Source organism: Dermochelys coriacea, chromosome 4, assembly GCF_009764565.3.
Source record: "Dermochelys coriacea isolate rDerCor1 chromosome 4, rDerCor1.pri.v4, whole genome shotgun sequence".
NCBI classification, from domain to species: domain Eukaryota; kingdom Metazoa; phylum Chordata; order Testudines; family Dermochelyidae; genus Dermochelys; species Dermochelys coriacea.
The window spans coordinates 34,108,073-34,132,966 of record NC_050071.1 but is presented as its reverse complement, the minus strand read 5'-3'; the positions used below and the strand labels follow the sequence as shown (position 1 = coordinate 34,132,966).

The following is a 24,894-nucleotide window of genomic DNA, read 5'->3' as shown; positions in this document are numbered from 1 at the left end:
TTAAGACCCGCCACATGACTGTGAAGCAAGTATCCTTCCCATTTTAATCCTGGGGCAACACAAGCAACAAAAGGGTAAGTGAATTGCTCAGTCACTCAAGAAGTCAATGACAGGGCTCAGAATAGAAACCCAATCTCCGACTCCCAGTTCTGTGCAGTAACCCCTCACCGTGGCTGAATGAGAGATGCTTGCTGCTATGCAACTCAAGTCATGCACATTCAATGTTTCTAAACATGTCATTTTCAGAAGGCTGGAACTGGGAGTTCAGTTGATTTGAAAAGAGAAAACTTACCATCAGATGGCACCAGTGTGCTATAGCATGCTGCTTTATGGTGCTTCAGATTTCCAGTTTGCCTCAGACACAGCATCTGCAACAGAGATTTTGGCGTTAAGAAAGGGTTGGGATAGAATGTTCCTTGGTGAGAGGCAGTCTCCAGCCCAATATTGTAATCTGAAAAATCATCTCCCTAAATACGAAAGGCTTTAGAGACTCTGCTTTCTGGGCAGGACCATTCCTATTTGTCCTAAACAAATTGCTGTTAGGGTATAGGTAACAATTTACAGATACTCTTAATATTTCAACCAGTATGCTACTCATACCTTAAGATGAAAGCACTGTTCAGAAGCAGAGTAGCACTTCTTTAGTGTTAGGCAGTACATTGTAAATAACTTGAAATGTTTCTACACTGTCATGGCTTGTAGGAGAGAATATCACCACTCTCACTATGCACACATCTTTTATAATAGTATTTGTCCGTGTTGAATGAAAAATAGCTTACTAGGTACATTTAAAAAAAATTATATTTTAGATAAGTAAATCACTAAATGGAAAAATGCAAGCAGCTGTGGTCCAAGGTTACTCAGTGTATTTCATAATTTTACATCAGATTTCAAAAATGATTAACTGCTTGCACTACAGTGCAATTCAACTGCTAGTGCAACAACTTGATATCATCATCACCACATACCCCACTGAAAGAGACCTACAAATATGTAAAAAGCCCCACTGTGTTACTGTGATGCATGGCCAGAAAGGGTTAAACATCCTGCAACATAAAAAACCCTCAAAAGACATGCGAGGAGGTAATGGTTGTGTTTTTGTGTATTTACATATGTATGAGTGTGGCTGACAATGTAATCAACAGCCCCTGTCTATGCTGTAGTCTCATAATTCAGAGACCAAAAGAACATCCTAGCATTTAAATTAATTGTAAACACAGGATATCTCTGTATTCATCTCTCTTTGAAATGTACTGTGAATGGTGGCAGAACAAGCAAATTGCCTTATGTTAATTCTATAGCTAAAGTACCGGTGATGGACCTCTTTCAAAGTCATCCTAAATTACTTTTTGTTCCCTGAGGAACTCCAACTTGTCAAAAGACATGAAATTATATAAAAGATCTTGGGTCCCGATTCTGTCATCTCACATCTGCTTAAGCTTCATCAGGGACGTTTGTGTCGCAAGACTGAGGTTCCAGTTATGCTGGTAGGCCCTGAATATGATATTTGGACATTGGACTATAAACTATGAACTATTTCTGAAAGAACTCTTTGCAGCTACAAAGCTCATCATCTCTGCTATGAATCTGAAGCTCAATGAATTGAACTCATGTCTGTATATTGATCTTTTGTTTTTTAATAAATTTTAATTTAGTTACTAAGAATTGGCTGTAGCATGTATTTGAGTAAGATCTGGAATATTCATTAATCTGGGAAGTAATGTGTCCAGTCCTTTGGGATTGATAGAACCTTTTCTTTTATATGATGAAATAAGATTTTCAGAAATCTTATTTTACTTAGGAACCTGGATGGAGGCCTGAGGCTGGATCACTTTAAGGGAACTGTGTTGTTTGAACTTCTAAGTAACCAGTAAGGTAATAAAGAAGCTGTTTTATACTGGTTTGGTAAATCTAAGTATTAGATATCCACCAGCTTTTTGTGGATTGTCTATCCCATTCTTTGCAGTTCTCCTTAACTGAGTGACCACAGGTGGCCCCCACTAGGACCCTGATCACAGTTACCTTTTGGAATGAACACACAGAGTAATCACAGCAGGTGTTTTAACCTGAATAAGGTCACTAAAAACGTCCACCCCCTGAAATACCGAAAAATAACGATAACATGTCTCACTCAAGGCTTGTCTACACACAAAAGGTGCTTTAACTATATCGGTATAGTCAAAGCAGTACAACTCCTCCCCTAGGAGGCATCCAGTTAGATTGGTATAAAGGTTCTTAATACTGGCATAGCTATTTCCATATGGCAGTGGTTCTCAACTCTGGTCCACCGCTTGTTCAGGGAAAGACCCTGGCATGCCAGGCTGGTTTGTTTACATGCTGTCTGCAGGTTCGGCCGATCGCAGCTCCCACTGGCCACGGTTGGCTGCTCCAGGCCAATGGGGGCTGTGGGAAGGGTGGCCAGCACATCCCCTCAGCCCGCGCCGCTTTCTGCAGCCCCAATTGGCTTGGAGCGGCCAACCGCAGCCAGTGGGAGCTGCGATCGGCCGAAACTGCAGAGGCAGCAGGTAAACAAACCGGCAGGGTGCGCCAGGCGCTTTCCCTGAACAAGCGGTGGACCAGAGTTGAGAACCACTGCCATATGGGAAGGGAAATAAACTATAGTCTCCTTTATGCCAGTCCCACTATAACTACACTAAAGATTGGGCCAATATAACTATACCTGTTTAGAAAAGAAAAAAAAAAAAAAAAAACCCTGGCCCCCTTAATTGAAAGTTACAAAAAACAGTGTGGATATGGACGAAGTAAAGTTGAGACTTGACAGGGAAGGAGGAAACTGCATAGTTTGGGGTCAGTTTACCAGATAAAGGAGTAACCCCCTGGAAGGCTTGCAACACGCTTTGCCTAAGGCAGATATATTTCTGCTTTCAGTACCTGCAAGCTAAACCCTTTATGAAATGTATCAAGGGGGCATTACAAAAGTACGAAGGACCCACCCTGCAGGTAGTAGCTTGGGGGCCTGATTATGATGATCTTGTATTTAACTGAATTGTGAGCTTTTCCTCTTTGGATAATAAACACCCTGTAGGGTAGTAAAAAGAATAAGTTTATAAAGAGTAGGAGTACTTGCGGTATCTTAGAGACTAACAAATTTATTTGAGCACAAGCTTTCGTGAGCTAACACGGCTGCTACTCTGAAACCTTTATAAAGAGTGTTTCCATAGTATGTGTTATGTGTTTCATTTATGGGTGGTGGTTTGCGGGATTTGGATATGAGTTTTGGTTTTTGTATTTGCCCCTCCTGCAAACTAGGTTTTAAAAAGTGAGTTTTTCAGGTTGGGAAATTCTCAGTTGCTTGTGATAACTGAGTCTAGACAGTGGGCAGGAACCTGACATTAAATACAAAAATACCTTAAAATTATTTAAAAAAAAAAAATCTGTGGCTGCTAGCCAGTCCATGATTGCTGCAGAACAATCCAGAACTTCATAGCAGTAGCATGGACTGAAATCATCTCTCCCTGCTCCAAAAGCACAAACTCCTTCCATCTGAGCAAAGGAGACTCTCTATTAGCAAATTAGGACCTATGACATAGTTAAGCAGTTCTGATTCCATCTAGTAGAAGACCTGCACCGCACACCACACATACAGCCTGGAGCACTACAGTAGAAAAAAAATTAAGCAATTCATATCCCAGTTTTTCAGAAAAGCATTTCAAAGCAAGACAAAATAAACAGACTAATATGTCCTCAGTAATCTAGTATATAATAATCACAATATATCAGGCATGTCTCCCTGGGAGCTACTTAAGACAGGCCTTTTTGTATTGATACAAGATGAGCAATTACTTCTGCTTCTGTTCATTAACAAATTACCTGTGGTTCATCCTGTCCTGGACATTGTACCACACAGTTTGCATGAAGGTGCAGCTTTCTTTCTTTTGTTGCAGATTTTTTGGCATCAATTTTGTTTAGACAGTGGACAACCTACTCAATAATTATCAGCTGGAAAATACTAATTCATTTTATAGATGCCTTACTTGGAATGAGTTCTTTTAGACCATATGGGTGTATTCTTTAGAAGATTGTGTGTATTGTTTGTAACCCACTGGAAAAAAAAAATCTTTGTATACTGTATTTATAAAGATTTAAATGAAATGGTCTGTAAACTAAAATGGATCTATTAACGAAGTAATGTTTGAGTGAAACAAAAGGAGTAGCCTCACAGTACATATTTTATATGGTTTCTCTTTCTGCAAAAACTTATTGCTGTGCTTCTCCACAGTGCAAACAAACAAAACCCTTGATTACATCTTTTTCTTTCCTTCCTGAAAAACAACCTGTTTATAATCAAACATGATAATATTTACACACAAAGAGAAAAATAAATGGAGGCTTTATTAGCTTTAGACAGTAAGATAGGAGAGGTTACTGGCTAAGAGTGAAATCATGCTTTAGGGGATAAAATGGTTTGTTAAATGAGAAAATAGCTGAAAAAGGAGTAACATTTAGTGATTATAACTGGTATCTACTCAATGGAAAGAGGTCACTAGTACATTTGCCCTAGGATTTGTTTTGTGACTACCCTTATGAATAAGTCATATTTGATCAGAATAGATTCATAGATACTAAGGTCAGAAGGGACCATTCTGATCATCTAGTCTGACCTCCTGCACAGCGCAGGCCACAGAATCTCACCCACCCACTCCTATGAAAAACCTCACCCACGTCTGAGCTATTGAAGTCCTTAAATCATGGTTCAAAGACTTCAAGGAGCAGAGAAGCCTCCCTCAAGTCAACCATGCCCCATGCTACAGAGGAAGGCGAAAAACCTCCAGGGCCTCTCCAATCTGCCCTGGAGGAAAATTCCTTCCCGACCCCAAATATGGCAATCAGCTAAACCCTGAGCATATGGGCAAGATTCACCAGCCAGATACCCAGGAAAGAATTTTCTATAGTAACTCAGATCCCATCCATCTAATATCCCATCTCAGGGGATTTGGCCTATTTACCCTGAATATTTAAAGATCAATTACTTACCAAAATCCCATTATCCCATCATACCATCTCCTCCATAAACTTATCGAGTAGAATCTTAAAACCAGATAGATCTTTTGCCCCCCACTGCTTCCCTTGGAAGGCTATTCCAAAACTTCACTCCTCTGATGGTTAAAAACCTTCGTCTGATTTCAAGTCTAAACTTCCTGGTGGCCAGTTTATACCCATTTGTTCTTGTGTCCACATTGGTGCTGAGCTGAAATAATTCCTCTCCCTCTCCTGTATTTATCCCTCTGATATATTTATAGAGAGCAATCATATCTCCCCTCAACCTTCTTTTAATTAGGCTAAACAAGCCAAGCTCCTTAAGTCTCCTTTCATAAGACAAGTTTTCCATTCCTCGGATCATCCTAGTAGCCCTTCTCTGTACCTGCTCCAGTTTGAATTCATCCTTTTTAAACATGGGAGACCAGAACTGCACACAGTATTCTAGGTGAGGTCTCACCAGTGCCTTGTATAACGGTACTAAAACCTCCTTATCCCTACTGGAAATGCCTCTCCTGATGCATCCCAAAACCGCATTAGCTTTTTTCACAGCCACATCACATTGGCAGCTCATAGTCATCCTATGATCAACCAATACTCCAAGGTCCTTCTCCTCTTCCGTTACTTCTAATTGATGCGTCCCCAACTTCTAGCTAGAATTCTTGTTATTAATCCCTAAATGCATAACCTTACACTTCTCACTATTAAATTTCATCCTATTACTATTACTCCAGTTTACAAGGTCATCCAGATCCTCCTGTATAATATCCTGATCCTTCTCTGAATTGGCAATACCTCCCAGCTTTGTATCATCTGCAGACTTTATTAGCACACTCCCACTTTTTGTGCCAAGGTCAGTAATAAAAAGATTAAATAAGATTGGTCCCAAAACCGATCCCTGAGGAACTCCACTGGTAACCTCCCTCCAACCTGACAGTTCGCCTTTCAGTAGGACCCGTTGCAGTCTCCCCTTTAACCAATTCCTTATCCACCTTCTGATGTTCATATTGATCCCCATCTTCTCCAATTTAACTAATAATTCCCCATGTGGCACGGTATCACATGCCTTACTGAAATCTAGGTAAATTAGATCCACTGCATTTCCTTTATCTAAAAAATCTGTTACTTTTTCAAAAAAAGGAGATTAGGTTTGTTTGGCACAATCTACCTTTTGTAAAACCATGTTGTATTTTGTCCCATTTACCATTGACTTCAATGTCCTTAACTAATTTCTCCTTCAAAATTTTTTCCAGGATCTTGCATACTACAGATGTCAAACTAACTGGCCTGTAGTTACCCGGATCACTTTTTTTTCCTTTCTTAAAAATAGGAACTATATTAGCAATTCTCCAATCATTCGGTACTATTCCTGAGTTTACAGATTCATTAAAAATTCTTGCTAATGGGCTTGCAATTTCAGGTGCCAATTCCTTTAATATTCTTGAATGAAGATTATCTGGGCCCCCCGATTTAGTCCCATTAAGCTGTTTCAGTTTCGCTTCTACCTCTGATATGGTAATATCTACCTCTATATCCTCCTTCCCATTTGTCAGGCTAAAATATAGAATATAAACATATGACAAAGGCTTGATGCTGAAAACCATGTTCTAACAAACAATGTGTAGCAATGCAACCAGGTTCAGGGGGACTGGGAATATTAGTTAAGCAACTGTCTCCATTTATGTACAATGCTGTTTAATGTACAAAAAACATAACAGATAAGCCTGGGAGGGAAAACAAGCAGTAGACAGTGACGATACTTACTCAACAAGACAGTCATAGAGCAGATTAATCAAGAAAGATTTATTAGTAAAGGGAGACTAATCATTAGTCATCTGCACAGTGCGCATAGCTGCAGTACAGAAAGACATAGGTACATCAAAAAAGGAACACAATTCAAATCAAGCCAAGTGATCATTTCTGTGCAAAGCCCAGTTTCTCTGTATGGGAAAACAAAGGGCTGAGTTAACATCCTTGCTCTGCTCAGGATTTAAATCTGGGGTTCCAGATGTGATTTCAAGTATGAGTCTCTGGCCATTAACCTAGCCCCTCCAGCATAAAGCACTGGGCTGTAGTGATTGCAGTTCTGAAAGGTCACACTGATACATAAGAGTATTTTTTCAAACTATATTGCAATTCATTTGTCACTGTTTTTAAGGAGCCAAGAAATCACCACACATTGTACTAAAAACAAGCAAAGACTCAAAATATTTAAGAGTCAAAAAGCTGATATTAATGAAAGACAACACATTTTTGTTAGCAGTCCAGCCACTTCATTAAGTTCCTTCAGAACTCTTAGGTGTTTGTAGTTTGGACCTGGTTACTTGTTGATACGTTAATTAGCAACTTGTTCTAGACTTCCTCTTTTCATATCTCAGGAATCTGACAGTTTCTCATCTTTATTACCTGAAAAGGATGGCCTTTGGCAAGTCTCTCTCCAGTATCCTCTTAAACGAAGACTGATGCAAAGAACTAATTTAGCTTCTCTACATTTTCTGTTATTATCTTCCTCAGTTATTCCCCTTTACCTACCTGGTGGCCCAACAGACCCACTGAATTTCCCATAGACTTCCTACTTCAAATATCCTTAAATAATTTGTGTGTTAATAACATTTTAGGAAAAAAGAAAAGGAGTACTTGTGGCACCTTAGAGACTAACAAATTTATTAGAGCATAAGCTTTCGTGAGGTGCCACAAGTACTCCTTTTCTTTTTGCGAATACAGACTAACACGGCTGCTACTCTGAAACCTAACATTTTAGGTTAACTGTTCTTCAGATTAATTCCCCCATTTCATGTTACATTTTAGCTGACATTGTTTACTTCACTTGGGCTGAGTTTCCATTTATGAAAAGATACCTGATTGGCTAAAATTACCACTTGATGCCTGGCTATTTAATAATACCGGTTTTGACTTGTCATCTTACTTTCTTTTTCATTTAGGAGTCTGAATGCCTTCTTTGACTCAGTGATGGTGTCCTTAAACTGCCTGGGTTTTAACTGCCTTGTTCTTGACTGTAAAATATCTTTGATAAGTTTTCTAATTTAATTTATTGTAAAGCTCCATTTGCTGTTAATGTTATAGCAATACTTTTGGGTACAATTCCTTCTCTGAGAACGCTGAGTTTACTTGTAACGTGGTTACTATTACTTAATTATAGTTGAGCCACTATTTTCTTGAGCCAGCTCCTTTGTGTTACTTAGTGCTATGGGGAGAGGAGCCTGTCCTCCTGTGTGCTCCAGAATTAGTTGTTCCAAGAATCAACTATTTAAATTGTTCAGAAATTGCTTCTCTAAACCTGGTCTCCAGATTTACATTTGACCAGTTTACATGTAGGTAAGCTGAAATCATGCCTCATTAAAAGGCTTGATCTCCCTAAAACACTATACATTCAATATTAGAGCTGCCCAGGAACCAGGATTTCCATTCCACAGGAAATTCTGACATTAAAAAAAAAAATCTGAATCTTAATGTAAAGCTGAAGTTTGAAATTTCCTGTTTAAAAAAAAAATTTTTTTTATTTGCCACTACTCACACGATCAAACAAAATATTTCAAATTGTTTCCTTTAGACAAATGTATCATTTCAATAAAGTCAAACTGTGTTTCAACTTTATCATTTAGAGTCACTGTTTAATTTATATATTAAAACATTAATTTTAATATGTCTATATATGATATTTAATTTCAATGTAAGAGTCAAAATGAAATGAAATTAAATGAAACATCAAAATGAATGAGAAAGCTGAAATTATTCACTTTGCACTTTTTCCGCTGAAAATGTTGTGGGTGTCCATATATTCCAAATAACTGTTTCTTTTCTTTGAAACTGCATTTTTGATAGAAAAATGATCCATCGTAAATTTTTCAACCAGCTCTACTCAATATATATTTTCCTAAACCAGAGCGTCAACAGCATAATCCTATTAATGTATTTGTATTCTTTGGATATGGGATTTTATCAATAATTCCGAGAGTCAAATGTGCAGCCTTTAGAGAAATTAACTGCCCCAACACATGGCTATAGTTTATATGGTACATGCTAGGCAGCCTATATTCACATTTCTCTCCTTCCCAAAGGCAATGATAATTTATTATTCTACTTTCCTCTTTCAGTACAACACAATGCACTGCTAAACGTAAGCATTTTAGAACCATTTAATTACACTGCAGTAAAAAGCACTCCATTTAAAATAGATCTTGCTGTGAGCCTTTCAACAATAATATAGTGTTAGAGCTTTTCCTTCTTCATATGAGCAGGTGCGCCCCTATTACTACAATATCTCAAGTGCTCTCAATTGTCACCCATGGCTCTCATTTAATATCAGTGCAATTCTCTTAAAACGTCTGCTTGAGAAGCAAGGAAAAAGAAAACCCAGAAAAACCATTTGAGAAACAAGGGACTGGTGAATTGTGTCCTGTCCTTCAAACTGTAATCACCTAGCACCAAGTCGTGTCCCTAGTACAACTCTCTGTATATGGATCTCACCCAGCCTGTGGAGGAAGAGGAGGGGGAGAAGAGTCACCTGTCTCTGTAATGCTATTTGGTCTGCTGAGTCAGGGGTTGGGTCCAGAGCAGGCAAGCATCAGTCCATGTTCATTGGGTGCACACACATCCCATTCCCTGCCCATCATATTGTCTCCACAGTAATTGCTAAGAAGCAGCAACATCAGCCTGAGTTGTTACCTTTTCTGCCGGCTCCTTGGTGTTGCAGAGCTCCCCTTTAAGAACAGCCACAGTCAGGGTGGTGAATGGGGAAGGTTAATGCTGGGGCCCCAAAACCAGTGCAGTCCCACATGGATTTTGCATGGAAGGCCCAAACTTCTTCCAGATCAACCCAGGATTCTCCTGGATTCCAGAGGGTCTGTGGGGTTTATTGGTAGCCCATGCCTGTTCTATGGAAGGAGGAGCCATCCCCGTCTCAATGGGATGAATTGCAGGAGAAAGTTCTGCAGTTTTCCTCCACTATAAAAGGTATATTGCCTCAGTGCTTAATTGCAAACAGCCCTGTGAAGTTAATTCACCGGGACTGAAGTCAACTGATTACAGACCTTCCTAGACATTCATCTATCCCAGCAAACCACAACAGGCATACTTTGTGAGGGGTTTCTATACTCCTTAACATTGGATTAGCCAAGTATAACAATGCTTCTTCTAGGTTTAAAATATTAATATGTAAAAATATAATATGAGATTAATATAAATATAGCAAGCTATTTATGAGAAGGTTCTCAATATTTTACTTACATGTTTTAGCATCCCCAACACACAGTGACACATTATTGGGAGTAAGGGACTGGGGAGATGTGTGCGTGCATGTGATATTAATTGCAATTTTCTCCTCAAATAGAAACAAATCTGGAAAGCAATTCATGTGGAATGACAAGATTGAAGAGCCAACAGCTGTGATTTGTGACAGAGTCTGTACTCCAGAAATTAAATGAAGGTTTAAAAAATAAAAATAAAAAGAGGTTGCACATCCAAAATCATTAGATACCTTTTCCCAAAATGAATCAGTCTTTCAGACAAAGTTTATAACAAGTACAAGTGAAGTTACAATTTAAAAGTTGTTCACTAGACCCACTTTATATTTTTTCTAATGTTAGTTTTTTTGTTAGTAAGAAAACATATGTACAATGGAGCAAGATATGATGAGCCTTAATGACCACCCTAACAATCATTTTATATAACTGTTCATTTGAGCTATGGAAATGCCTCCCTGTTTTACATGGCAACCCCTTTATTAACATTTCAATAATTTCTTCCTGCTTTTATTGATCAGAATTTTCATTGTGTTCTCTGCAGTTCCTAGAATTGATTTAAATCACCATGGAATAAGACATTTTTTATACAAATTACAATTCTTGTTCAGGAGGCTGGTAAATTTGAGCAATTTATCAGTTAGAGGACAATTCATTTTTTTTTTTAATTATTCACTCTCTGAAATAATACTGTTATATACAGTTACAATTTCACTCCAGAGAAGATAAATGCTTAGTGCTCCAAGTATCAGAAACAGCCCTTTTCTCTTTCCTAAGGAAGTCATTGCTGATAAATTCTCTTACCTTTCTAAACAACATCTTCTGCATCACAATAGGAATTAGTAAGCAAATCCAGTAGAACCTCAGAGTTATGAATGCCTCAGGAATGGAGGTTCTTCATAACTCTGAAATATTAACTCTCAACAAAACTTTATGGTTCTTTCAAAAGTTTACAACTGACCATAGACTTACTATAGCTTTGAAACTTTACTATGCAGAAGAAATATGGTGCTTGCTTTTTTTTTTTTTTTTTGGGGGGGGAGGGTTGGTAGTTTACATTAAGCACAGTACTATACTATATTTGCCTTTTGGGGGGGGGGAGGGTGTCTGTGCTGCTGCCTGATTGTGTACTTCGGGTTCCAAATTAGATGCGTGGTTGACCGGTGGCTTGTAACTCTGGTGTTCGTAACACTGAGGTTCTACTGTATCTTCTCCCAAATGGAATACTTTATTGTGCTGTTCTGAACAGTACTATGGAGGATTCAACTGCACTGAACATATCTAAGGTTCAATCTCACAATTTATCAAAGAGCTACAATTTTTGTAACCTCTTTTTGTAGGTGTAAATGAAGGTTACAAAGTAACAAAAGGGATCTGGAACTTCCATCAGCAATTTCAACTGGTGTTTATTATTGTAGACACTGCAGCAATTTTGATGTACCCACCGCAATATAGTACTCTTCTGGCCCTTGGGCAAAACACCTCATGCTTTACATCTCTGGAAGTGAATGACACAAGAGATTCATAGTTTTTCTTAGGGGGCTTCAATTTTTCATAATAGTTAATGATCACTAAGAATCTTTAATTTCCTCCCCCTGCACAGCCTTCTGTAGATGGTTAAACATTGAATTTAAGTGTCCAGATAAATAAAATCAATGGCTAAAACAACAGCATTAATTAAGCATATCAAGATGTCAAAGTCCCAGATAATTTACCAAGAGGCCAAATACAGCCTTTCAAGAGCACAGAACATTTCTAAACTTGCTTCAGAATTCAGTTACCATTCCTGAAGTACAGGAATGTCCTTAGCAGATTTACACTGTGATACGGTCGGATTATGCCCCTTAGATCCACACATCTCTGCAAAAGAACCCCTCTTCCCTACATGGAAAGAGGTGAAGAGGATCAGCTACCTCCGGAACATCACTCTTCCCATTTTCGGTCCTGTAGAGGGCCTCTTCTGGGGCTGGAAGAGCCAAACAGTGAAACTCACTAGTCTAAATTCACCAAACTATGCAAAGTGCAAAAAAGAAAAACTGCATATATGGGGAACAGTAAATTAGATTAGCAATTAATTTACTTTATTTTTTAACCATTTAAGATGTTATTCACAGATAAGTGAATGTGCCTCAAAAATACTGTGTATGATTTTTAACATGTAGAGATCCCTTTAAACGGGACTCATACAACTGTGAACATAACCAAACAACTTGAACATAAAAACAATGAGGTGTCCAGTGCACCTTAAAGACTTAAGAGATTTATTTGGGCATAAGCTTTTGTGAGTAAAAAACCCACTTCTTCTACTCTAGCAACACTATCATAGGACCCAACCCCACCATCAGAGGCTCATTCACTTGCACATCTACTAATAAAGAAAAGGAGAACTTGTGGCACCTTAGAGACTAACAAATTTATTAGAGCATAAGCTTTCGTGAGCTACAGCTCACTTCATCGGATGCATGAAGTGAGCTGTAGCTCACGAAAGCTTATGCTCTAATAAATTTGTTAGTCTCTAAGGTGCCACAAGTTCTCCTTTTCTTTTTGCGAATACAGACTAACACGGCTGCTACTCTGAAACATCTACTAATGTGATATATGCCATCTTGTGCCAGTAATGCCCCTCTGCCATGTACATTGGCCAAACTGGACAGTCTCTATGTAAAAGGATAAATGGACACAAATCAAACATACAAAAGCCAGTAGGAGAACACTTCAGTCTCCCTGGACACTCAATAAAAGTAGTCATACTTCAACAAAAAAGCTTCAAAAACAGACTTCAAAGAGAAACTGCTGAGCTACAATTCATTTGCAAACTTAACACCATCAATTTGAGCTTGAATAGGGACTGGGAGTGGCTGGCTCACTACAAAAGCAGTTTTCCCTCTCTTGGTATTGACACCTCCTCATCAATTATTGGGAGTGGACTACATCCACCCTGACTAAATTGGCCTTCAACATTGGTTCTCCACTTGTAAGGAAACTCCCTTCTCTTCATGTGCCAATATATACTGATGCCTGTATCTGTAATTTTCACTCCATGCATCTGAAGAAGTGGGTTTTTTACCCATGAAAGCTTTTGCCCAAATAAATCTGTTAGTCTTTAAGGTGCCGCTGGACTCCTTGTTGTTTCTCAAAAAGAAAAGGAGTACTTGTGGCACCTTAGAGACTAACAAATTTATTAGAGCATAAGCTTTCGAGAGCTACAGCTCACTTCATCGGATGCATTTGGTGGAAAAAACAGAGGAGAGATTTATATACACACACACAGAGAACATGAAACAATGGGTTTATCATACACACTGTAAGGAGAGTGATCACTTAAGATAAGCCATCACCCACAGCAGGGGGGGGAAAGGAGGAAAACCTTCCATGGTGACAAGCAGGTAGGCTAATTCCAGCAGTTAACAAGAATATCAGAGGAACAGTGGGGTGGGGGGGAGAAATACCATGGGGAAATAGTTTTACTTTGTGTAATGACTCATCCATTCCCAGTCTCTATTCAAGCCTAAGTTAATTGTATCCAGTTTGCAAATTAATTCCAATTCAGCAGTCTCTCGTTGGAGTCTGTTTTTGAAGCTTTTTTGTTGAAGTATAGCCACTCTTAGGTCTGTGATCGAGTGACCAGAGAGATTGAAGTGTTCTCCAACTGGTTTTTGAATGTTATAATTCTTGACGTCTGATTTGTGTCCATTCATTCTTTTACGTAGAGACTGTCCAGTTTGACCAATGTACATGGCAGAGGGGCATTGCTGGCACATGATGGCATATATCACATTGGTAGATGCGCAGGTGAACGAGCCTCTGATAGTGTGGCTGATGTGATGTGAGGTGATGTGGCTGGAGCCCCGACCTGGGGTATTCTATCTGCTACCCAAGATCCATAAACCTGGAAATCCTGGACGCCCCATCATCTCAGGCATTGGCACCCTGACAGCAGGATTGTCTGGCTATGTAGACTCCCTCCTCAGGCTCTTCGTTACCAGCACTCTCAGCTATCTTCGAGACACCACCGATTTCCTGAGGAAACTACAGTCCATTGGTGATCTTCCTAAAAACACCATCCTAGCCACTATGGATGTAGAAGCCCTCTACACCAACATTCCACACAAAGATGGACTACAAGCCGTCAGGAACAGTATCCCCGATACTGTCACGGCTAACCTGGTGGCAGAACTTTGTGACTTTGTCCTGACCCATAACTATTTCACATTTGGTGACAATGTATACCTTCAAATCAGCGGCACTGCGATGGGTACCCGCATGGCCCCACAGTATGCCAACATTTTTATGGCTGACTTAGAACAACGCTTCCTCAGCTCTCGTCCCCTAATGCCCCTACTCTACTTGCGCTACATTGATGACATCTTCATCATCTGGACCCATGGAAAAGAAGCTCTTGAGGAATTCCACCATGATTTCAACAATTTCCATCCCACCATCAACCTCAGCCTGGACCAGTCCACACAAGAGATCCACTTCCTGGACACTACGGTGCTAATAAGCGATGGTCACATAAACACCACCCTATATCGGAAACCTACTGACCGCTATTCCTACCTACATGCCTCTAGCTTTCATCCAGATCATACCACTCGATCCATTGTCTACAGCCAAGCGCTACGATATAACCGCATTTGCTCCAACCCCTCAGACAGAGACAAACACCTACAAGATCTCTATCATGCATTCCTACAACTACAATACCCACCTGCTGAAGTGAAGTAACAGATTGACAGAGCCAGAAGAGTACCCAGAAGTCACCTACTACAGGACAGGCCCAACAAAGAAAACAACAGAACGCCACTAGCCATCACCTTCAGCCCCCAACTAAAACCTCTCCAACGCATCATCAAGGATCTACAACCTATCCTGAAGGACGAGCCATCGCTCTCTCAGATCTTGGGAGATAGACCAGTCCTTGCTTACAGACAGCCCCCCAATCTGAAGCAAATACTCACCAGCAACCACACACCACACAACAGAACCACTAACCCAGGAACCTATCCTTGCAACAAAGCCCGTTGCCAACTCTGTCCACATATCTATTCAGGGGATACCATCATAGGGCCTAATCACATCAGCCACACTATCAGAGGCTCGTTCACCTGCGCATCTACCAATGTGATATATGCCATCATGTGCCAGCAATGCCCCTCTGCCATGTACATTGGCCAAACTGGACAGTCTCTACGTAAAAGAATGAATGGACACAAATCAGACGTCAAGAATTATAACATTCAAAAACCAGTTGGAGAACACTTCAATCTCTCTGGTCACTCGATCACAGACCTAAGAGTGGCTATACTTCAACAAAAAAGCTTCAAAAACAGACTCCAACGAGAGACTGCTGAATTGGAATTAATTTGCAAACTGGATACAATTAACTTAGGCTTGAATAGAGACTGGGAATGGATGAGTCATTACACAAAGTAAAACTATTTCCCCATGGTATTTCTCCCCCCCACCCCACCCCCCACTGTTCCTCTGATATTCTTGTTAACTGCTGGAATTAGCCTACCTGCTTGTCACCATGGAAGGTTTTCCTCCTTTCCCCCCCCTGCTGTGGGTGATGGCTTATCTTAAGTGATCACTCTCCTTACAGTGTGTATGATAAACCCATTGTTTCATGTTCTCTGTGTGTGTGTATATAAATCTCTCCTCTGTTTTTTCCACCAAATGCATCCGATGAAGTGAGCTGTAGCTCTCGAAAGCTTATGCTCTAATAAATTTGTTAGTCTCTAAGGTGCCACAAGTACTCCTTTTCTTTTTGCGAATACAGACTAACACGGCTGCTACTCTGAAACTTGTTGTTTCTGTGGATACAGACAAACACGGCTACCCCTCTAAAACTTGAACATAACCCTTTTTAAGTTTACAAGCATTTCTCCCTTCAGAAGAATCATAAGCTGATTTTTCATTATCCAAAAAGGAGAGTACATTAAATTTAGAGGGAGGAAATGCATGTGCTGTTGATATATCTGAAAACGTTTTGTAAATATACAAAGAGACAGGGCAAAGCACTTCTAGCAAGTGAAAAAAGAACCAGGAATAAATCCAAAGTATTTTACCATGTTTTCATTGCGCTGTTCAAGACTAGCACACTAACACTCCTGCTTATATCTATCTATAGCTGTATCTAGTTTATCTTTAAAAAAAAATGAATGCAGTCTCAAACTTTTTCTCATGAGAGACCACTCCAAAAGAAGGTACTTCTAGAAAGAATTTACGCCTGCCAAAATTAATGAAGTAGGCAACCTTTCTGCAAATGGGAGCCACATGTATCTTAATCAATCAGAGCTTTGTAATCCACCAAATAAATAAATAAATAAATATATAAATAAATCAGAGTTCACACAGTTTTTCTAACCATTCCCACATAGTTTACACAAAACAGCCCTTAGAGTAAAATGCTCAGTAAATTTTAAGCAATCGCAGAAAAACAATGGGCCAAATTTATTCACTTTATTCTCTGCAATGCTGTTACACCACTGATGTGTTTGGTCCATTATCCTGAAGCAAGATTAACATACCCCTTCTTGCTCTTCATTTTCTCTTCATCAGTTTTTTTTTGCTGGTTTCTCATCCCCACACCTACCTCTCTTCTCAAATTTAATTGGTTTCTCCATTTCTACTATTAACGTGTGTCTACGTATATTACAGCTCCTGTTACAACTTCAGATGTTCAGTTTGGGATATTTTGGAGGCACCGCTACTCGTCAATATCAATTCAATGTGTCATAACAAGAGATGCTGAAAACAGTAACACTAATGTAGGCTGAAAATTGTGAGACAACCTCCCCTCTCCAAGAGCGCTACTCCAGAAACAGTGCCTCTACTCTGCAAATGAGCATCTCTGAAAGCACTGATGGGAGATAGAAAAAAACTGAACAGCAGAAGAGAGCTTCTGAGCACAAGATCCTCCGGGAAGCATAAAACTATTTAGAAACTACAGGTACCCCTCCCCCAGCTTTCCTTTTCAAAGCAAGAAGACTGTCCAGCAAGTATGAAAAGGGGGGCAAACAGAATAAATATTGTTACACACGTTGGGTGCATCTGAATGTGTACACATAAGTCATACTTGCACAGGTCAAGGAAGAAACTATACTGTACTTCACACTTATTTAAGAAAATATATTTAAGTATGAAGTTAAATATTCTCCTTTCCAACCTGCACAGTAAAGCCACAAGTTTCCTTCCAGCCCTCTTTGGATCCTTTTTCTGATAAACAGCTAAGATCTGTATATTATCAGAGTTCAAAAAAGTATTAGATACTTCTGTGACCTACAAGAACATTCACAGTAATATTTAAAAGGATTTTAAATCTTGATGCTTCAGGGCATAAGCTAACCACTAACTTTCCCCATACGAAGGTTATTCTGTAACTTTCCATTTTAAGAGTTGCTGAACCTTACATCTGTATATTGGTACTGGCCACTGTCAGAGACTGAGTATTGGACTAGATTGATCACTGACCTGATCCAGTGTGGCAGGTCCTGTGTCCTACATCACTTGTTATAGGGACAAAAAGAAAATTGTGTTTTCTCCTTTGGAAAGGCTTCAGCATGCAGCTGGCCTAACGGCAGATCTTATAAAAACAAAAACAGTAGAGGAGTACTAGTCACTCAGGAACTGACAGTTGTTTGGTGTTCATTAAATTCCAGATTTAAAGTACTTCTGTGAGACAAGTGATGCCTGGAAATGCAGATGCACTAGGAAAAAGGGAGAAGTGACTTTAGAAGCCAGACATTCTGATTTCTTTGCTTCTGTAATTTACCTTTTGGACCACATCAGATGGTGGTGATTTATGGTGCTGTGTCCCTGAGATGCATCACAGAATCTGTCCCTCATGTTTTACTTGTCAGTTCACCCTGTGTGAGTGGGTAGGTAGAATTTTACACTTTGTCTTGTGTTTCCCACTGGGATTACTTCCTTCCTTTTCTTACTGTAAGCTATAGATGAGATCTGAAGAGCAATGAAGTAGGAAGGGTTGGAGTCCACAGCTGCTGATGGTTTGGAAAGTTGGGCTTGATAGGAGTGAAATGGAAGCTTGCACAACGGAAGCTTGCACAGTTAACAATTCTATTCTATTATTATATATATAGTATAGAAGTATTCTATTTTTGGCATGCATGGTAGTGTTTGTACAATGCTAATGATAAAGCAGAAGTTCAACTGTTGAGTTTATTAGATTACAATTAAAATTCATGGCCCTTTTTCTTTTAGTGTCATGGGGTTACAATAAATTAATTTTTGATGCCTTATTAAATGATAGAGTTAATGGGGGAAGAGAAGATTATGGTTCTGATACATTAGGATGCTGGGATTACATAGGCATGTGCCTAACATTAAGGACAAGTATCTTGTTGAATTATGTTTAAATAAAGCTGACATGCAGTATGTATCTGATTGAAGATGATTGTTTGCGCTGAGGGTGATGGGTGGATGTGGCTTTGTAGAAGAGAAAAATAAGTTGCTCATAGTGCACCTCACTAATGAATGACTATGCCATCATATGATTTTGGTGGTCACGGGGGGGGGAGGGGGTTATCTTCAGATGATCTGTGACTGCAGCAGGAGATGAAAAGCTGTATGATAACTGTCATTGGAGAGAATAGCTCCACTGGAGATAATTCTAACCACTTCCTTTGTTCCTTAGAGACTAACAAATTTATCTGAGCGTAAGCTTTCGTGAGCTACAGCTCACTTCAATGCATCCGATAAAGTGAGCTGTAGCTCACGAAAGCTTATGCTCAAATAAATTTGTTAGTCTCCAAGGTGCCACAAGTACTCCTTTTCTTTTTGCGAATACAGACTAACATGGCTGCTACTCTGAAACCTACCTTTGTTCCTGATGCTCCTGCACTTTCTAGTGCTTGGTCTGCTCTCTGTGGGTGGCAGTGCATGTTGTCTGTGACTGATTACACAGACTGATTACCCTCCCCACCCTTCCCGGCAGGATGGGCTTTTGTCCATGTTTTTTCTCTTCTGGTTACTTACCTGTAACTGAAACTTTTATTCCTTGATTGTCTCTTCTATCAGTTCTGTTGCCCTTCACTGTTTAACTCTTCTTTACTGTCTGTACATTACATCTCCTTGTTCACCACTCCTTCTCTTCTTTATGTGCCTCCTACCACCAAAAACAAACCCAAAGCAAAACCCTATAAGGGGCCTCAGGCATCCACCTGTCCACTCTTCATCATGTGTCTGGAATGTCAGTGATTCCTTTCATGGTGTCAGGAGTCAACTGGAATCCCTATTGTCCCACTGTCTATGTGCAACAAATAAAAACACTCCAGGGCTGCTGCAGTTCCTTCTCCCACAACATGGATCAGACACACTGGGAGCATTGACCTTGCCGCCTGCCCCATTGACATGATGACCCTGAAGGAAGTGATTCTGAAGCAGAGTAAAAAAAAAAAGTGTTCAACCGAAACCTACATTTGTTTCCAAGATCCATGTTTCCATGGAGAAGGAGCCCTGCATCCGGGATACATTTTCTTATAGCACATTCTAACTGGGCCAGCCCTTGAAGATAATGCACTGATATATTAGATTCTACACATCACTTATCAAAACTTGTTGTAAAATGTTCTGGAAATGTGAAGTTTGGAAAAATATATAAGTGTAAATGATAGAGCTCTGCAAAGAACTTTTTTGGTTTGCTGGCCAATCAAAAAAAAAAAAAATAAAAATTAAAACAATGTTGTGGGTGGCAGTCGGTCCAAAATGCTGATGTTTTGAACAAATTTTAGTGAACCAAAAAGTGTAAAATTCATTTTGGGTTGAATAAAATTTAAACATTTAGTTCCATTTTTATGGTTTTTTTTTTTTAAACTTTTTTAATTTTTTAAATACAATTTAAATAACGAAACAAAATGTCACTTTTAATTGAAAAACCAGTTTGATTTGCTACTCAGAATTGTTTTACTATCTTCTAGAATACACCTCAGATATCTGAGAAGCTCTTCAGAAGAAAAATGAGTGAGTTAGGTAGAACGTCAGTAAAGCAACAGACAACATTGGATGAACAGGTTAAGCTGATGGTTTGCACTTGTATTTTTCTTTTCTGTTAACTCATCTCTGCTGAAGTACAAGCAAAGGCAAAAATGATAGCTTTACCTTAGCAGGCAGTCTTAAGAACTTTGCTATTGCTAGAGATGAGCTGAATTATTATTATTATTTTTTTTTTTTAATAGGGATGGAGCATTAAAATGTCTTTCCCAACCGTTTGCAGAGGGAGGGGCAGCCGGGCTGATTATCTAATAGGACATACTCTAAACCTGTTTTTAAGAACAAAGTCTCTTTTCATTAGTTTTAAAGTCAAAGATTGCAACAGCTTTTCTCTGGTCAGGGTTCTTGTCCATAGAAGCAGACCTCAAGAACAGAGATCTGTTCTGTGGAACAACTTGAATACTTCCTGTCTGTTACAACAAATTCATTTTTTGACTGAGAATCCTGTTCAAAGACAGATGGTGCAGTTCTCAGATGTAGACTTTACCTCCTGATTAGAAGCAAATATATTTTCTTGCTATAATCCTTTCCTGTCACTGACTCATCCTGATTTGAGCCTCTGGATCACAGAATAAAATAGATTGTAAAGATTGTATAGATTCTTTGTAGTTTGAGGACTATAAACGTCTGACTGTAAGCTTTCTTGGAAGTGGATGACACTCTGAAACCTTAAATCCTTTGGAAGCTACTTTCGTTGTTGCTTCCTCTCCCTATGGGAAAGAAGAGGGGGATGGGGAACCTAGCAGGAGGGAAAGAATGATGGACGGTTCAAAGCACAGGACACTAGGGGTTTTCTCTTTGACTTAAATGGTGACAAGTTTTCACCCATCGGGAGGGAGGCGGTGGGGAAGCAAGGATCAAGCACAGGTTTTGAACCCCAGCATCTTTGGCATAATCCATTACCCAGGCCTGGATACCAGGTTGGGATGGGTGGGAAATTTGGCAGGAAACACCATTGAAGCAGCATCCCAAGTCCTAAATCAGGTACAAAAGGAAGAACTGAACAAAAAGAAAATGCAGAACAATTAAAAAAAAATCTAAGCTACAAGGATAGTTTTGAAAAGTGCATCACCACTATGATAGGAGTAGAAGCTCCGACTTGGGCCATGCGGCGGTGATAAGAAACTAGAGACTCCAGTGGTCTGCCGCATCCTATCTCACCTCAGGCAAGACCACGAGGCGGCGCAGGGCACACGCGCAGACCGCTGAACAGTACTACTTTCAAAAGCACTGGCTCCAGGTGCATGGCACATATGCCTCAGTGGAATACAATAGGAACCATCACTCGAGATGAACAGAACTGCTTTGAGAGATGAGGGCACAGAAGCCCCAGCAAACCCAATAATAATCAACAGGCTTAAGAGCCTCTTGCTTCACTGCACTCCTTGTAAAACTGTGCAGCAAGTCAGGTTTATAGACATTACAATAGCAACAGTAACATTACACTTCAGAAGGCAGCTTCATTCTAAGCCTCTATTTTCAGGGGTTTATAAATATTCTAGACAATTTAATCCCCTCTTCCCTTGATCTGAAGTAGCCCAAATCTAATGATCTTCCAGACATACTGCCAGACCTATCTATTTACTTGGAAAAGTGAGAATTGTTGGGAGAAATTTTTTTGCTGGTGCAATAGCTGCTGTTTTAATAGGACTGTTTTTTGAAGTTATATCAAAGGGGCCTAGAGTATAGAGTAGTGCCTGAAATATGGACAAATAATGGAAATTTATCATTATTTAAGTAAAAAAGTTTACATTTTCCTCATATGGCTAGAGCTAATCAGATTCAGTGAAAGTAATTGCTGATTTAATTGAATTCTGAATTTTTAATGAATTGATTGAACTACATGTACACTGTTTCCTGCACAATTTAGATTGAAAAAAGAAAGTTATTTTCCGCAGCCATTTTGATTAGTTTAAAAGCTTCCTCTGGACCACATCTGAATGGAAGGCGGAGTGACGGGGTTCTAGAAGATAATCTTACACAGTACCTATCTTTCCTCTTTTACTGTAGAATGTTTTAATATGCTGTGGCATTTTGCTAGACACTAAAATCAATGTATCTGATGCTTCCCTATGCTGTAATTTTTTAAACTAATTTTTAGGAGTACTCGCTATGTTGTTTTATACAAGACCCAGAGTTATTTGAGGATTATATGAGGCGATTTCCCCCCCCAGAGTTATTGGGTTGTTTTTTTCTTGACGTCTTCACTATTGGTTACTAAATCAATAAGGTTATTTATTACTCTATCTGGAAATGATAACTATATTTTTAAAGTTCAAACAGTAGTGATACATGTTCCTCAAGAGGACTGCATGCGTCATGTCAAGTTTGAACAAAAAGGCTTCAGAAAAAAGTTAAATTGTTTGGATCAAAAGTTACACATTGATATTTTCAAAGTAATCACTAAACACACACACAGCTGTACAGATCTAGAAAGAGTGGACCGAATTCTGCTCTCAGATAGGAGTTTAAATCCTGATTTGCTTCACTGAAAGCAATATAGAAGAGCACAAATTGGCCTAGTAAGCACACAGTACAATAGACACCACCATTTTTAGGTTCAATAAATATTCATTCATTGAATGAGTTACATTTTAACAGTTTGTCTTCTCTAAAAAACTCCCAACTCCCCCCCCAGATAATTAAAATATAAAAAACCTAGTGTTACTATACCATTATGAATGCAATTCAGATTATTAAACACCAGGGTTCTTAGAACCACTCTGACACTTTCTTCACAAATACCATGACACTAAGCTTAACATCATGTCCCCAGTGCAAAATCCTACACACAGTGCATCATCGCTACCCACAGCGCAGTCTCACTACCCATACACCACTGTCCCAGATGTTCAAGTATCTGGACAATTTGCTTATTCCTGGGAGACATGGTGCTTGCTGGCTATTCCACGTTTCTAGTTTATGTAGATTGCCGATATTAGAGGAAGGCAGAATGCATAGATTGCAAAGATGCAATATTATTTTTTTAAAAATAAACAAAATGCAAACTGGTAACTGAAAGGCATGCAGACGACATGGCAATGAGCCTGGTATAAATACGTGACCAGGAAAAGTGGATCCGTTTAGTTTGGGCTTAGCTAGTTAAAACTGATATAAACTCAGCCTTTTTCCTAACTAGAGCATAGGCTAGAACTTGATCAGTTAAAGGAGTTACCCAGCATTTATGCTGGGGAAAAGGTGAGTGGAGATTAATCTTAAGTAACACAAAAGCTAAACTCAACCTAACCTCAACCACTTCCCCAAGTCAAGACAATCCCCTGGATAGATCAGGTAAGTAATTAAAAGGACACCGAAAGGCTAGAGAATGGGTAAAATCTTCCTGATATTACAAGGGACATTAAAATTTCCAGGCAGACACTGCAACTGGTAGAAGAAAAGCAGAATAGGAGCACTGAAACACAAAGCTCAACAAGACCTCCAAAAGAGTTAAAGCAGTATCTGCTCACGTGCTTATGCAAATCAGAAGCAAAGGCGTTCCCGTATGTGGAATATTAATGAGAGAAAAAGCCAAGTACTCTGCTAGGCAGATTTATGATCTATTATAATTTCCAACCCTCAGATAGGAATTTACACTGCTTCCAGGGACATGCAGTATTCAAGAAGTTAAAATTATGGAAGAACAGAGATCAGGTGATATTGAAGCAGTTTCGTACTTTTGCATCAGAAATTTAAAAAATGTGGAAGAATATGAATCATCTCTTAGCAAAGACAAATTAAGAGACTTCAACCAAAAAAGCAGAGATTCACATAAGACATACTGACTTTTTAATTCAGCGCAGCTGATCATTATAACTTAAACTTCAAGTGCATATATATGCCTTTTTTGTGAAGTATGGCCATGGACTAATTAATGGATGGCAAAAAACACCTTTTTTACCGCATGACAGAAGTAAAAAAAAAAAAACAAAAAACCCAAACTCTTTGTTAATATGCTCGGATTGCCAAAAAAGTCTGCTTCTAGACAGCTCCTCTACCCACCCCGTTATCTCACCATGGAAGTAATGGTAACATCACTGATTGTTCTGCCCCCAAACACGATGTTTCGTATCCATCTTAAGAGATCCAGCAGAGACAATTTCTGGCTCAAAGAGAAATTCTGGGGAAAACATTCCTATGTGACCTTTTGGATGCAGGACTGAATTTGAGAATAGGTGTCACATAGAGGTATTGGAATGAATTTGGTTCTGACAGTGTCGCAAATGCTAAGTGCATTCTTTCCAGGATGGTCTCTCTGAGCAAAAAGACAAGTCAAAGATGGAACTAACAAGAAATGGAGATAGAGAGAGAGCTTCAAGCAGAGAAGGTTGAAAGGCTAGGCGAAGCTCAGAACATCCAGCAGGCAGATGAAATGTGACTTCATGTCAATAACAGAGTGCCTGTCATAGACAATGATTTTCTTGCAGCAAATCATGAGGTCACTTGGCCTTGTAAAGTGAAAAAAAAAAAAATATAAAAAAGGAAATACAAGTTGAGGATTTACCATTGTTGAAAATTATAGATATTGTTAGCGATCTGAGCAGCTGGCCAGTAGCTAAAAAGATGCGACACTTACTAAATAAAAGTTGCTTAATATAAAATTATCGCCTTTGCAAAAAGAGAA

The 24,894-nt window shown here is 39.2% G+C and overlaps 1 protein-coding gene across 7 annotated transcripts in view; it reads right to left on the bottom strand.

Annotated features, from left to right (window-relative positions):
• The window catches only part of MCUB (mitochondrial calcium uniporter dominant negative subunit beta), an 86,229-nt gene that overhangs the window by 16,361 nt on the left and 44,974 nt on the right, over window positions 1-24,894 (bottom strand). For 6 of the 7 annotated variants that reach the window (XM_038399529.2, XM_038399526.2, XM_038399519.2 and 3 more), the window contains exon 2: window positions 293-368. In XM_038399529.2, coding sequence (XP_038255457.1) covers window positions 293-368 — 76 coding nt within the window. Of the gene's footprint in view, window positions 1-292; window positions 372-24,894 lie in introns of all 7 variants that reach the window. The other variant, XM_043513721.1, reaches the window with a different exon arrangement.